Source organism: Salvelinus sp. IW2-2015, linkage group LG27 (assembly GCF_002910315.2).
Source record: "Salvelinus sp. IW2-2015 linkage group LG27, ASM291031v2, whole genome shotgun sequence".
Classification (NCBI taxonomy): Eukaryota; Metazoa; Chordata; class Actinopteri; order Salmoniformes; family Salmonidae; genus Salvelinus; species Salvelinus sp. IW2-2015.
Genome location: NC_036867.1, coordinates 35,744,547 through 35,759,817, shown reverse-complemented (window position 1 = coordinate 35,759,817; position 15,271 = coordinate 35,744,547). Strand labels below are relative to the sequence as shown.

The 15,271-nt window shown below is 42.2% G+C and overlaps 1 protein-coding gene across 1 annotated transcript in view; it reads right to left on the bottom strand.

Annotated features, from left to right (window-relative positions):
* The window catches only part of LOC111953222 (cilia- and flagella-associated protein 221-like), a 24,614-nt gene extending 9,354 nt beyond the window's left edge, over positions 1-15,260 (bottom strand). The window contains 10 exon segments of the mRNA XM_023972344.2: positions 8,333-8,465; positions 8,727-8,859; positions 10,946-11,105; positions 11,923-12,026; positions 12,998-13,098; positions 13,443-13,538; positions 13,649-13,735; positions 13,900-14,000; positions 14,398-14,532; positions 14,965-15,260. Coding sequence (XP_023828112.2) covers positions 8,333-8,465; positions 8,727-8,859; positions 10,946-11,105; positions 11,923-12,026; positions 12,998-13,098; positions 13,443-13,538; positions 13,649-13,735; positions 13,900-14,000; positions 14,398-14,530 — 1,048 coding nt within the window. The 5' untranslated portion in view covers positions 14,531-14,532; positions 14,965-15,260.
* Positions 15,261-15,271: the final 11 nt, after the last annotated feature.

Genomic DNA, 15,271 nt, shown 5'->3' with positions numbered 1-15,271 from the left:
ACACTGTGACTATTTGTACAGAATAAATTTTATGCACATGCTGTGTGCGAATGGAAAGAACACAACAAGTGGGGAGAAATATTATAAAGGGCAATTAGCAGACATCCCCCAATAAAGAGTGGTTCTGCTAGTTGGAAGTGAACCACAGAAACCAAAATTCTACGAGGTTCCGCTCACCTCCGAGGCTTCCTGGATGAAGGTATTTGGTCACTTTTTGGTGAACTCGACTAAGCGCTGCCCTTTGGTCGGAGCGTGCTAAAGTGGGGGACCTGGTAACCCCATCGAGACGGAGGTCTGTGGGACAGGGACGCGCGACAGACAGTGGCGTCGGAGGGTAGTGGGCAGCGTGCATCCAGAGGGGATGGGCGAGCGATCAATGGCGAGCGGGTAAGTCCGCCAAGAACGCGTCTCTGCTGTCGCTCTGCTCCAGCGTCAGGATGTCCAGAGATGGAGGCAAGCTAACCAGAGAGCCACACGCGCCAGATACATCAGGAGACGATGAGAGCCCCACGCGCCAGAGCCGTAAGAGAAGCAACAATCCCAGCTATGGAACAGGACACAGCCACAGGTGTACTCTTTCCGTCGCTTTGGTGTGCAGAGGTAAGGAGGCAGGGAGGAAGCACTTGCCGCAGAGGCCGCGTGCGAGAAATGACCTCCAGCAAGGCCAACATGTGCATGTGTCTGCTCAAACGGTCAGAAACAGACTCCATGAGGGTGGTATATGAGGCCCGACGTCCACAGGTGGGGGTTGTGCTTACAGCCAACACGTGCAGGACGTTTGGCATAATTGCCAGAGAAAAACACACAGATTGGCAAATTCGCCACTGGCGCCCTGAGCTCTTCACAGATGAAAGCAGGTTCACACTGAGCACATGTGACAGACGTGACAGAGTCTGGAGACGCCGTGGAGAACGTTCTGGCTGCCTGCAAACATCCTCCAGAATGACCTGTGTTTGGCGTGGGTCAGTCATGGTGTGGGGTGGCATTTCTTTGGGGGCCGCACAGCCCTCCATGTGCTCGCCAGAGGTAGCCTGACTGCCATTAGGTACCGGAGATGAGATCCTCAGACCCCTTGGAGACCACTATGCTGGTGCGGTTGGCCCTGGGTTTCCTCCTAATGCAAGACAATGCTAGACCTCATGTGGCTGGAGTGTGTCAGCAGTTCCTGCAAGAGGAAGGCATTGATGCTATGGACTGGCCCGCCCGTTCCCCAGACCTGAATCCAATTGAGCACATCTGGGACATCATGTCTCGCTCCATCCACCAATGCCACGTTGCACCACAGACTCTCCAGGAGTTGGCGGATGCTTTAGTTCAGGTCTGGGAGGAGATCCCTCAGGAACCACCTCCGCCACCTCATCAGGAGCATGCCCAGCGTTGTAGGGAGGTTCTACAGGCACTGTGGAGCGCCACAATCACTACTGAGCCTCAGTTTTGACTTGTTTTAAGGACATTACATAAAGTTGGATCAGCCTGTACCCCTCCCCCATAAAACTTTGTAGGTGCCGCAATCTTGGAAACCCCCAGCTTTTCCCCTTCCGGTTTGGGTGCCATACCGTAATTTGTTAATGTAAACCTAGATTTTATATACCCAGAACACATAACAATGTTGGGACCAAAAAGGGGTATGGGGGACCATCTTTGGGGCTCGTCCCGATCATAATCCTCCATTCTCATAAATCCATAGCATGTTATCGGGTGAGAAACTAGAAGGGGGTGGGGGTCCCCCTGTTCCAGCTTCCTATATACGGTGTTGTCCTATAGGAGAACCAGAGAACAACAATTATCTGTAAACGTTGCGTCACAACGGCGTCCAAGCACAGCGTAACTCAGAAAACAAGAAGAGGCCCGTGCCCGCTCCCTTCACCACACTGGTCCTCCCTAGAGATCAGGTCTCCAAACTATGTCTCTTTTCTGAAGCGGGTCCGAGAGACAAGTCTAAAACAAGTGGCTCCAAGATATCTTGTTCCCCCAGGACCCATTCAATAAAACAACGTGTGCATCTTCATCAAAGACGGGGGATGTTGGGTCGTATGAGGACGAGTGCTAAGAAAACAGTGTGTCTCCACGGTACCATAGACAGTTCTTATTGAGAACCCAGTGTCTTCTAAACCGGCTGTCCAGAGATCTAGATGGATTCGCACCGATTAATCGAAGTGTCTGGGCAACGATTAAGATTAGGAGGCCGGAGTTCAAGGTGTGTATCATAACAAATCGTAATCCGCGGCATTTTTTTAGTGGACGTCCGACTCAGTACTGAAGGCCTGCATTGTACTCTCAAACTCCACGTGACCTAGCTTGGGTAAGCCTCACTTTACCCCTCACGGCCAGAGGCCCTGCCCCAGCAAGGACCCATGTGGTTAAGGAAGAGTTATAGTTTGCTAACTAGCATTTAAAGTTAATCTTATATAATACAACCCAACTTCAATCTTAACATAAATCATCTGATTTAATTACTTATACAAGGTATTGCGTGATGACTGAATTACTGGAGTTTTATCTAGTCTTGTCCCTGCGTTCCGCATAGGAGGATCGGGGCCACCATGCTCCAAGTGATCTCCTTGTTTGGAATTGTCATTCGTGAATCTACCAGCCCACTTCGGGTCCAAGACGGTTCTTATAACTAATTGATGCTGAGGCGGATTGTGAAAAAAAAGCTGGACTGTGCCTTCATGACTAATTGTGTATCCCAGAGCGCGATAGACACACTCAATGCCTTCTTTTTAATAATCAATTACATTCAATATAGATTTTAGAACGCGTGCGTTATTGTACGTAACCACCTTCGCCTGCTAAATCGATTATTTAGAGACTAGGCGAGAATTGTGTCACTTGCTCTTGGCGTTCTGTGTGCACAGCAGGATCCACGCCTACATATGCAGCAGTTTGGTTCTCGTTGTGCGACACTGAATTGAAAGTACCATCTTCTTTTTCCAATAACAGAAGACGTAAATCAGATTTATCCAGAGATGGTTTACATGAATGTGTATTACATACACATCTAAGATTGTAAAAATTAACAGCGATATTGTTTTGACACTGTGAGAGTTGCCGATGAGGCGCGTTTTCTGTGATTGAAAATACGGAAAGCTTCCGTATTTCATCTGAAAGAAATAAACGTTTTGTTTTCGAAATTGATTAGTTTCAACGATTTTGGACCATTGAAAGCAATTTCTGTCCACAGGCCTTCTGTGTCGCCTCTGCTTTCAGCATTGATGGATTCTAAGTATTAACTCCCTCCATGAATTGTGTTCCTAGAGCATTACTGACTGTATGCTCTGGTTGGGTAGCAGCAGCAGTGCTCTTGTAAGTGCCCTCCTTTCAAACCACACCCTCTCCCCGTTCGCGCCACTCAGCCTTCTCTGTGCATTCAAGCCACTCTCGCTCCGACCGTGTATCTTATACTTGCAGCCCATCAAACTTCCCGAGATTAGTGCTGTCTCAAACTAAACTTCCGAGGTGGCCGTAATAAAAGAACAATCCAATCACGTCCAAAAATTGAAGTACATGAAATACAAAATGGCTATAGAGAAAGTAGTTCTTATAAATTCCTCATATGTGAGATAACTACCAATCCTAAAACTTCTTACCTGGAATATTGAAGACTCATGTTAACAAAGATACCCAACCACAGCTGTTTCATTTTTCTCATTTCTCTCTTAGTAGATGAAAGCTGAAATCGTAAGACTGTGGGGCTGACAAATGACATATTTCACTTATTACCTTCTCTCCCAACTACTTCGGTTTTTTTGCATTAGTTTAAAGAGCCAAATTGAACACGTTCTGGCCTATTTATTGGAGACTAGAGATGATTTATGTATGTGATTATATGTAGTGGTAAGAGAATGCAAAAGTGCTTCATTCCAGTATGTGTCTGCTAATATTGTGTCTTCTATTACAATAATGTATACATATTATGTACGGTGTCCACTTGGGACACACCCCTCATCTCAGAGATGAAATAACAGCACAAAGCACAAGTGGTTGGACGATCACTGGTGAACAGTGTGGCGCTAGCGGTAGAGATCGTTAAAATGATCAGCTCTGGTAAAACAATAGTACACTGAAATCAACACTACAACTGAAAGCCAGCCGGAGTGCGAAAGCATATCTAGGGAACACCGCCAACTTATTTACTTTCACTTGTTCCAAACATCACCCACCATTACCTAAACAGCCCCGTGCTGACAGACTCTGAATACGGAATAATTAAAATAACATTTCAATATTGAAGCGCTCAATATTAATCACGTTACAATTATGACCATCAAGTAAGTTGAAGCAAACTAATAAACCTCTAAGACTAGACCCCTGTCAAAGTAATCTAATTATAACTAAAACTAATATATTAAATTCAGAGAACGAAACACAGCCACATGCACACGCACTTCAAACGCCTGATAGAAGAGAAATTCTGTCTCCAGCTATTGGAATGCGACCGAGCCATGCTACAACCTGTTTTTCAGAGCATCAATATCTAACGCGTTGCTGGTAACAAAAGAAATAAAACCATCCCAAAACGGGCCCTAACCCTAACAGCGCTTTTTCAGCATTTCTAAGCCCACTCATCCAAGCTCAAAAGAGTATCCACTAAGCTGGATAATATACGTAAGGCGCTAGACACTAACAATTTATCAATAACACCCTCTATCCGACGACTAATCAAGACGTTGTAGCTACGATCACCGAAACCATATCAAACAACACTAGGCGAATTGCCTTATAATGGATAGGTTTATTACTCATGCGACTTACCATGTCTGTACTTACAATGAACTATTTCCCGAACCTCAGTAGGGCGGTATTGAGACCAGTTAGTCCTCTTGGGTGGGGAGGACTGGGCGGAATGTCCTGGGGGGGCGTACTTTCGAAGTTCGCGGAAATAACATATTAAAAACTTACTATTCTACTATAGTCAGGGCCCATGGTAAATCTTTTCTCTACGAAAAACGCTCACCATAAGTACGTATCCTGTTCAATATTGGCGCAAATGATGATCAGTTGTCTACTATGTATCCGCTAAGATGCCATCGTATACCTAGTAGCCTACTACCAAATATCGCTCTTTCTCTGTCTCTGTCTCACTTGCTCACACACAACACCACACACCCGTTGTGATGGAAAAAAACATAGGCCTATCTGTAGTCTGAGACACCTTTTAAACATAAGTAGTGTTATAAAGTCAGGCCCAGCGTCTTCAGGTGCTCTGGTCAATTAAACGGGGGAGTGCATTCCGTCTACCCAGCTACAACAGGCTGATTTTGACTAAAGTAGAAACCACCGTCTGTGATTCTAGCCAGATTGCAATAACTCAATGAGAGCCTAATACAGAGCGAGTATGACTGGAGAGAGGAGTTTACCTTTTAGCATCGGAAATATAACTCTTATAGAAACTGACCAGTCAAATTCTGAGCACAAAGTGACGTCCCTGCCTAAAATCATCTGGTGATGAATATTGTTATGAAACAAAGGCTATGGAGTGCGAGCAGGGACCACGCTCAAATAAAATTTTCTAGGCCCAAGGGCGCCCATCTCCGCGCACTCGACTCGCCTGAACACCAACAAGGTATGCGTCAAGTGGGAACAGATCAATATCACAGCGTTTATAAACCCGAGTCTCGACAATATACAAACACCACATGACGGAGAGAAAGCTCAGCCGGGACGAGAGTGCAACGGAACGGCATACAATATACACCTGGAAATCCATGTGTAAACCATTGTATCCGATACCTTATCCACTGATTCCGCCTCCATCCATTACCACCTTAGTGCCGCGTTCTTGCCGCAATTTCCAACTGGTCCATCCCACAAACCCCCCTGAGCTGAACACACACCACAATACACAAAGCTAAAGCTTTATTTAATCCACAATACTGAGTTTGTGTATTCAGCAGAGTGCAACATCTATCGCTAAGTAGAGGGCAGTAACCAGCTCTTCCCTCCCTCAAACTCATTTGTTATAGTCATTTTTTAAATTGCTGAGCGTTTATGCTAGCTAGTACTGGCAGGTCCTACTTTCTTGCAAAATCTCCATTCTGTAAATCTATATCTACTCCCCATATTCACTGTAGGATGCACGCGCGCTCAAGGTTTCTCCGTTTCAACCTTCCTCAGTTCTACAGCCGGAGAGGAGAAGAAGAAACGCTGCTGGAATTTCGTGACGTCGAGGGACCATTTCCTAAACACAACTGCTAGAGAGTGCGAATTGCCTCCTCATCCCATCTAGCTGAGCAAATAAATAACGAAACTACATAACAAAAACCCTGCCAAAGCAAGCTTGGTTTTAATTTATTTGAAAACCGAATCTCAGCAACGAGCGTGTTTCACTCACTGGGCAAGGCGAACCTCCTGAACATGACAACCAAGCTTCTGCAGCGCAACGAGAACGAACTGGTAAACAACCAATTCAGAAGGACGACCACTACCCACGCACAATTCATTTAGGAATCAAAGAGAAAACTGAAATATTTTTAATCGTTTGTGCTAGCCCTTTATTATTTTCCCGCTCCTGCCTTTACTTGCACACGTCGAGAAGGACGATATAATAACGAATGCAAATTCCGATACATTTTCAAATATATTAATCTGCTACGCTTTCAAGACTATCTTGCAAAAAAAATGGCTAATAGTTCAAGTGTGGAATGTCGCTGTGGTGGACAACCCAAGTCCTTTTGCGAAACCCGTTTCAGTTACGAGATTACGTATCGAATGCATGGAGATTACACCGGAGGGATGAAGTATGGGGTAACGTATTTTCAGCTGCCTAACTTCTATATTTTGTATAAAATACTAGCAAAAGTGAGGTCTAGATTTCTCAGCTAACCGATCCAAGGCGGTAAGATATTATGTATTAGCCTAGTGGGTAGAGTGTTTATAATGTGAGCTTTACCGTTTGTAGCTCTTTTAGGCTGATGCAACAACAGTTTAGCTTAAATGTATCTCAATTAACTTTACATCGTAATGTTTATAGTCATGACTATCTTAGATAAATTCGAAATATGTTAGGTATTTGTTTTCGGAGTAGTTGGGCGTATTTAACCGTGTGTTGATCACTTCAGCAGAATTTGGCCAACCGCCGCGTATTGTTCGCAAGTATATACCATCCTTTCAAATCTTGACATCTTGGAAATGACTCAAGCCGAAAACACTGGATCCGTTTCGGGAAAGTCATATTCCTGGTAGGAACGATGATGAGTTGACGTTAATCGTATATTCAGTAGTTCCTCCCGACTGTATGTAATGAAACCTAAGATTACCTGGGGTACCGATGTAAGAAATAACACATAAAAAAACAAAATACTGCATATTTTCCAAGGAACGCGAAGCGAGGCGGCCATCTCTTTTCGGCGCCGGAAGTTGAAAAGACTATAGGACTCGTTTTACTGTGGATATAGATACTTTTGTACCTGTTTCCTCCAGCATTTTCACAAGGTCCTTTGCTGTTGTTCTGGGATTGATTTGCACTTTTCGCACCAAAGTACGTTCATCTCTAGGAGACAGAACACGTCTCCTTCCTGAGCGGTATAACGGCTGAGTGGTCCCATGATGTTTATACTTGCGTACCATTGTTTGTACAGATGAACGTGGTACCTTCAGGCATTTGGAAATTGCTCCCAAGGATGGACCAGACTTGTGGCGGTCTACCATTTTTTTTCTGAGGTCTTGGCTGATTTCTTTTGATTTTCCCATGATGTCAAGCAAAGAGGCACTGAGTTTGAAGGTAGGCCTTGAAATACATCCACAGGTACACCTCTAATTGACTCAAATTATGTCAATTAGCCTATCAGAAGCTTCTAAAGTCATGACATCCTTTTCTGAAATTTTCCAAGCTGTTTAAAGGCACAGTCAGCTTAGTGTATGTAAACTTCTGAGCCACTGAAATTGTGATACAGTGATTTATAAGTGAAATAATCTGTCTGTAAACAATTGTTGGAAAAATTACTTGTGTCATGCACAAAGTAAATATCCTAACCGACTTGCCAAAACTAGTTTGTTAACAAGAAATTTGTGGTATGGTTGAAAAACGGGTTTTAATGACTCCAACCTAAGTGTATGTAAACTTCCGACTTCAACTGTATATCTGTAACTTAGTAACAGCAAATACAGTCTGCAGCAGACCCAAATGGCAATGAATTAATCATTCCAGACTTTGAATCATCTGAGTTAGCTTTCAGTCATACTAGCAAACAAGTCACCCGACAAACCCGGTTTCTCCCCTCTTTACATTAAGTGAATAGTGAATGACACTCCTTCATCTCTTAGAGAAAATCTAATGTATGTTGATTACTGGTGTGAAAGTTGATTACGGGTGTAAAACTTGTCCAGGTACCTTCCCTCAGGTCTTTAGAGCTCAGTTTATCAGTCTGTTGTATCAGTATCTTGACCACTCCAGCAGGGGCGGACACATCAACTGCTGTCTTCAGGCTCAGCTTCACATCACTCTCTCTTCTCTCCCTTACAGTCTATTGAAATCATACAATACCAATCACACACCAGATATGTTCATATTCATATGATTACCTCATTATCTACATCATTGTATAGTCTGCTCAATGAACTGGAGTGAGGTTCTCGAAAGCCCCGTAGCTAACATTGTCCTTTATTTCTAGGATGACTCTTATCTCTGTGCAGCTGGGGTTTCAAGATAAATACGGTGTGATGTCAGCTAGAAGGCTTTCTGGAAAAGCACCCTTGGTACAGCAGGAGTTAAATGGTTGCAGTACCTTTGACTTTTCAGGTGTCCGCATTGACCTCTGCTTGGTTTTGGTAAGAGGCTGTATCAAGGAGACAGGTGGAGGCCCACGACTGTCAACAAACAAAACGTATTTTGCATGTCCCATGTCTTTCTTCTGTTGACTGGATCAGAAACAACACCAATAAATGTATGTAACACATTTCCTGCAATCAAATGACCAAATTACCCTCTAGTGGCTTCACCTGTGGAATGTTACTCATATATTTTTTTGTCATTTCATAATTAATCAACTTTTTTTTTTAAATGCTGAAAATCCGATGTTTCTATGTCAAACGGTTTTGTGATATTTCAGTAATATTGGGACGCACACTAAAAATGTAATACATTTTAACGCTATATCTGACATGGTACAGGCGTCTTCTTTTTTTAAGCCCATAACCATGTGTGTGAGGTGTAAACTTTTGTTTCACAGTAAATTTGTTTAAGAATACCAAGAAACACTCTGTGTGACCCTGATTTAGCTCACTGCAGAAAAATGTCAATAATAGTTTGTTTTCATCACTCTAGGCCTAGGGCCAAAACCTAATGCTAATGGAGAGCGAGAGAGAGCGCTAAGTACTATATCTTGGGGACTGCCTGCTGGAAGACCTCCAGAGCTCAACATAGCTATAGTTGACTAATAACTTACCAGGCTTTATCTGCCATTAATAACTTAATTGTGTACTTAGCTAACAATTTGACTTTGATACTGTCATTGGGGCTGTTGGCATTGTAAGAGTAGATATATCCTATCAATATTTACTAAACAAAATAAACAATAATCTTCCCATGGTATCAGTGTAGATGAAGGGGAGGAGACAGGTTAAAGAAGGATTTTGAAGCCTTGAGACAATGTAGACATGAATTGTACATGTGTGCCATTCGGAGGATGAATGGGCAAGACAAAAGATGTAAGTGCCTTTGTATGGTAGTAGGTGCCAGGCGCACGGGTTTGAGGGTGTCAAGAACTAAAATGTTACTGGATTTTTCAAGCTCAACAGTTTCCCGTGTGTATCAAGAATAGTCCACCACCCAAAGGACATCCAGCCAACTTCAAATCAAATTGACACAACTGTGGAAGTATTAGACTCAACGTGGGCCAGCATCCCTGTGGAACGCTTTTGACACCTTGTAGTTCATGTCCTGATGAATTGAGGCTGTTCCGAGGGCAAAAGAGGGTGCAACTCAATCCGCCAATTCTTCAATTAACTCATTCATATCTTATCTTCATATCTTTTATTGCGGGTCCAGGGAGAAGTAAACATGGGAATATTTGATCCGAAGCGCACACATTGAATGGATTGGATACCGATGCATTTTGATATAACTGCAGTTCCCTTGCTTAATAAATCATTAACTCCTCTTAGTCATAACACAGGGGAGTAAAACTCGTCCACTGTCAGTGATGGAGTACACCCATTTTCTCATGGGAACTGAATGAAAATTATATTTTATATACAGACTAGAAACAAGAAGAACCTGTTTATCATTATAAGTGACTGTGCGTGGTTTTGAGTCTGTAGCCCAGGACTAAACAAAGAAGTTAGCCATGAACAGAAATCAATTAAACAAAAGGATATCATCATAACTAGAATCGTGCAGAAGAACCATATATGTGCATTTTCAAGAAAATGTAGATAAACATGATACATCATTATACTTTTTTTTTTGGGGGGGGGGGGATTATTCAAGTATCTATCAACTGTACAATTCCTAATGTGTTATATACACACTTAGAAAGAGAGAAACATTTGATTATATGAAAATGGAACAGTATGCACTTGTATGGTTCTTCGCTGCAAGAGTTCATTTTCATCTCTCTAAATGTTTGTACAATTTCTATTTTCAAAGTTTGCAGACAGAGTTTCAATACAGTACATGTGCTGCACTTGGTCTCTCTCACAATAGCACCCGCTCTATGAAATGTGCGTAAGCATTGTTTACAGAAGGATATTGTAACCACTTAACAATCACATATTTTCCATTCTTAGCAGTAAAGAAATATATTTGGCTTAGTGCATCAATTGATGGAACTCGCAATTACACAAAATAACAACTAATAACGTGACACAAACCAAGAAAACAGGAACTTTGCTGACCATATATCAAATATGTATATAATTGTAACTATGACCTGGTAAAAATTGCATAATTCAATATAGTGTTTGATGAACTAACCGTTAACATTTCAAAATGGTTCTGGGATACGTGAGTGCCAGGTGGGGCGAGGACGACCCGCTGAGTGTGCAGACGTAGGGTTTGGAGTTGAACTGGGAGATGACCACCTGTAGAGTGACCTGGGACGTGTCATACTGGAATGGCCTGAATGTGACGGTCACCTCCACCTTCCCATTGGCTGGAATCACTCCTAGAATCAAACACAAACAAAGGATTATACCGGTCTTGACAAACTCAGAATTTTGACCAATAATGCATTTTTGAAAAGAAAACAATACGTAGGCCTACCTAAACTCAACACTTCGAACCCCTCAAAACACGGAAAACATAGAGATAGTCTTTCAGATCTCTCTACCCAGTCTGAGTACTAGACTATTTGCGTAACCCCGGAAATCCAGCATCATTCATTGTCTGGAAAGCATCACCATCAATGCCAGAGACAAAACAGCACAGTTCCCCCTGTGCTAGATGCACTGAGTCCCTGACTGCTTTATGTCAATGTGGCTGTTTCAGACCATGAGCATCTTTCCACAGTAATTCAGACACAAGACATGATGGTGGTGTTGAGGAATCACAGGTCAGGGCTAGGTAATGAGCTAATAATATTACATGAGTTCATAGAGGCTATTAGTCTGGGTGTCAGCAACAAACAAAAAAATGATTATGTGGTTCAAAGTTTAAACTAATCACCTCAAGGAACTAACACAAAAACATAGCCGGAACCTTATTGTGAACCAGAAGTGATCCTACCGTCAAATACTTACAAATAAATTGATACACATCTGGCAATGAGACTCGTGGGCTTAATACATTAATCACAGAATATATACCAACTGTAGATAGAATAATACAGGTGTTATCCTCACTGTCTGTCTGACTGAGCTGTTAAGATGTTGTTGCTATCTTGTTCTATCATCTGTCATCAGGACTCTAACATAATGGTGTTATTACCACTTTATTCAGTGGCCTAATGTAAAAGTGCTACCAAGTCTGTTGATTGGAGTTACCTGACAGGGGCTGGACAGAGAAGGCCTTGTGTGGCTGGATGATGTACACCTGGAACTCAAAGTCAATGGGACAGCTGCAGCTCAGAGGGATCACATGGCTGACACTGGAAGGTCAAAGACGAGTCAAAGGTCAAAGATAACAAGCATAGATATCGCACAGCCCCAGAGAGAAAGGGCAACAGCCTACATGTTCATTGAGACCTACAATGTAAAGCTAAATCAAATTCAGTCAGCCACTCAGTTCAAAAGACAATCATTTTCATCAAGAGATAAAAATACCCTATGAAAAAAAAACATGGAAAGTGGATTGCGTCACAATCTGTCAAATGTAAACAATTATTATATCTCTAGGGCTCTACAAATGTTTATATTCTGATATTTGTGAAGTATTCTCTTTCCAAGCGTATTGTTTTAACTGAAGATTGTTGAATATGCAAGACAAATACTACTGACCCTAGCATATATCCCGGCATAAGGCTTAGTTAGAGAACTACGATTAGCTATCTACCTGTGCAAATGGACTCTAATATATTGACTTCTCACTGCATCATTAGTGTCAACAGAGATTATTAAAAACAAACATTTATGATCCATTACGTGACCATAATAACACACTGAGTTTATTCCACAAACAAGCCTTTGTTGCCACTCATCATGTTTATCTGGCAGGCTAATTCAGAAACTGGTGCACTTAGCAAACACTTAGCAGACTAGGCTGTAGCTGTTGCCTATCCCTTACGGAAAAAACACATGAATTTCACATGTGAACACATATGAAGTGTTCCAAAAACACATGTTTTCATGTGATCATATGTGATCTTATGTGAAGTTAATGTGATAAAATGTGACAACATTTAAAGCAACATGTGAGAACATGAAACTACACATGTGGAAACGTGATCATATGTGAAGTGTTCTAAAAACACATGATTTCACAAATGATGTGTTTTTTCTGTAAGGGATGTGAGTGGCCATGCAACTCATGTACAATCCTCTTGTAAAGTTTAATTGATGGGTTTAAAGACTATTCAAAAGACAAATATGCACAGAGACACAAATGTCCACTTCACCTCACCTTTGGCCCAGTGGGACAACTGGTATGGTGATGTGTGTTGGGATGTGCAAGTCATCGATGATGGGGTAGGCATGGACTGGAACCTGTAAATGCTCTTCCCCCTGGAGAGAGATTGAGAGAAAATAACAACGCTCCCTGATGCATTCATTTCGTGGAGTTCTAAGCAAGACGAAACCTTCTAGCAGTACCCTGGTCCCAGATCAGTTTGCAATGGAGTGACAATGACCTTAGTTGGCAAGACAGCACAAACAGATCTGGGACCAGGCTTACCTTGTAGCAACTATGGAGAGAAACGTTGACAACAAACAACATGTGATGCATAAACACAGCAAATCCCTATTTTGATTGACAGTTGAATAGATTAGAAGTAGAAGTTGAGGAGATCACTGTCAGGCATGACAGAAAGCGAACTTGATTAGAAACTAACATAGCACTGGATTCCAACCTTGCAATGAACCCGAATACAGTCGTAGAAGTAGCGCCATTCGTCAGGACAGAAGTGTACTTTCACTGTGTAGGACAGTCCGGGGACAAGACGATGCTGCACAGAATATCAAAATGGAGGAATTAAGCATCAACGCTAACACTCATACGAATCAAAGATTATAGATGGAATGCATAACATGACATTAAACAGTAATAAACAAATACCTTTTTTAAATATTTTGTTTTGAAATGCTTTGTTTGGGTGGGGATAATGTGAATGTTGATCACTTCAGATGATATGTTGATAAGCTTCTGAGGAAGATTAAAACAAAGATGAATTAGATGATGCCTTGTATAAGAATGTACTGGTAGATGAAGTGCATATAACTGCACAATTTTATCTAAAAAGTCAGTGCTTTGTCTTTTGTTCTGTTGGAACAGTCAACACATTGCTGAAGCTCATTGCTGAAGCTCACCAAGCTCCTCTGATAATCCTTCCCCAGTTTAAACCCACTGAAGCGAAGTGCTGAGGGTTCTGCTTGGATTGCGCTGTTGCTCTTGAGTTTGGTATACGTTTCTGGAAGGTATAAGTATAATATAAATGAGATATATGTATTCACCATCTGCTTAGTCCCATGTGGCTCAATTGGTAGAGCATGGCGCTTGCAATGCCAGGGTTGTGGGTTTGATTCCCATGGGGGACCAGTACAAAAAAAAAGTATGAAAATGTATGCACTCACTACTGTAAGTCGCTCCGGATAAGAACATCTGCTAAAGGACTATAATGGAAATATAAGAAACCAAAATGCCTGAGGAGCCACATACTGTATAATGTAGGCTACGGTAACTCAGATAGCATCATGAGCATGCTAGCCCAAGCACTCTACTACAATAAACATATTCTTCTTGACTGAATATAGCCTGTTAAATATATGACTGAGATGTATCAAATTGTTAAAGTGTAAGGGTCCTACGGGTCTCTAGTAGGTGATGAGGGACATTAGAGGGACTTCTTTTTCTGTCCTCCACCAGTTGGCACAGGGGTAGAGGGGTCTTCTTCCTTTGACTGTCTGTGAATATCTCTGATGCAGAGTGTGCCACTTCCATCACTTCTCCATTAAAAACAGGGGTGAAGAAGATAGCAAACAATATCACAATTCATATCACATCAGATATGTAAATGCTTGCATTTCAAAGATGCAATGTTGTCCATATGATAATGAGAAGAACCAAATGACACAAAGCTAGCAAGCCAACGTTGTGCATGTGCAGCTACAGTGGTTGACACTGGAAAGTAAGCAAACTAGCTAGGGACGGGTTAGCAAGAGAGAGTGGAAGCTAGCACAACAAAGAGGAGCAGCTAGCAAAGAGGAACAGCTCGCTACTATAGATTGTTATCAAACTACATGACAACCGTGCGACTTTCTGGATTTATTAGTCTGTAAACAGTTTTTTTTCCGGTTCGATTTAGTAGCTCATAAACACACGTTTTTATTCGTTGCATGGTGTCGGTGCTTTTCAAGGTTGAAAACGGCACGTACCTGTTGTTTCAACTACAGAACATCCACCAAACACTCTCGTCGCTATAGTAATGCTACGGTGGGACGTGGTTTGTACTAGCAAAGAGTTTATAAACCCAGAGGCGCAACATCGCCACGCTTGCAAAACAGACCCAGCATACAAAACCGGGTTTGAGAAGTGAATGAGAGAAGCGAATAATTAATCTTTAGTCGTTAATTTATCTAAAGGCACAACCTAGATTCGAGCCAATCTATTAAGCAGTTGAACATGGTATTACTACAACCCCGTGAAAGTGAAAACAACGTTATATCGAAGGAGTGCCTTTGA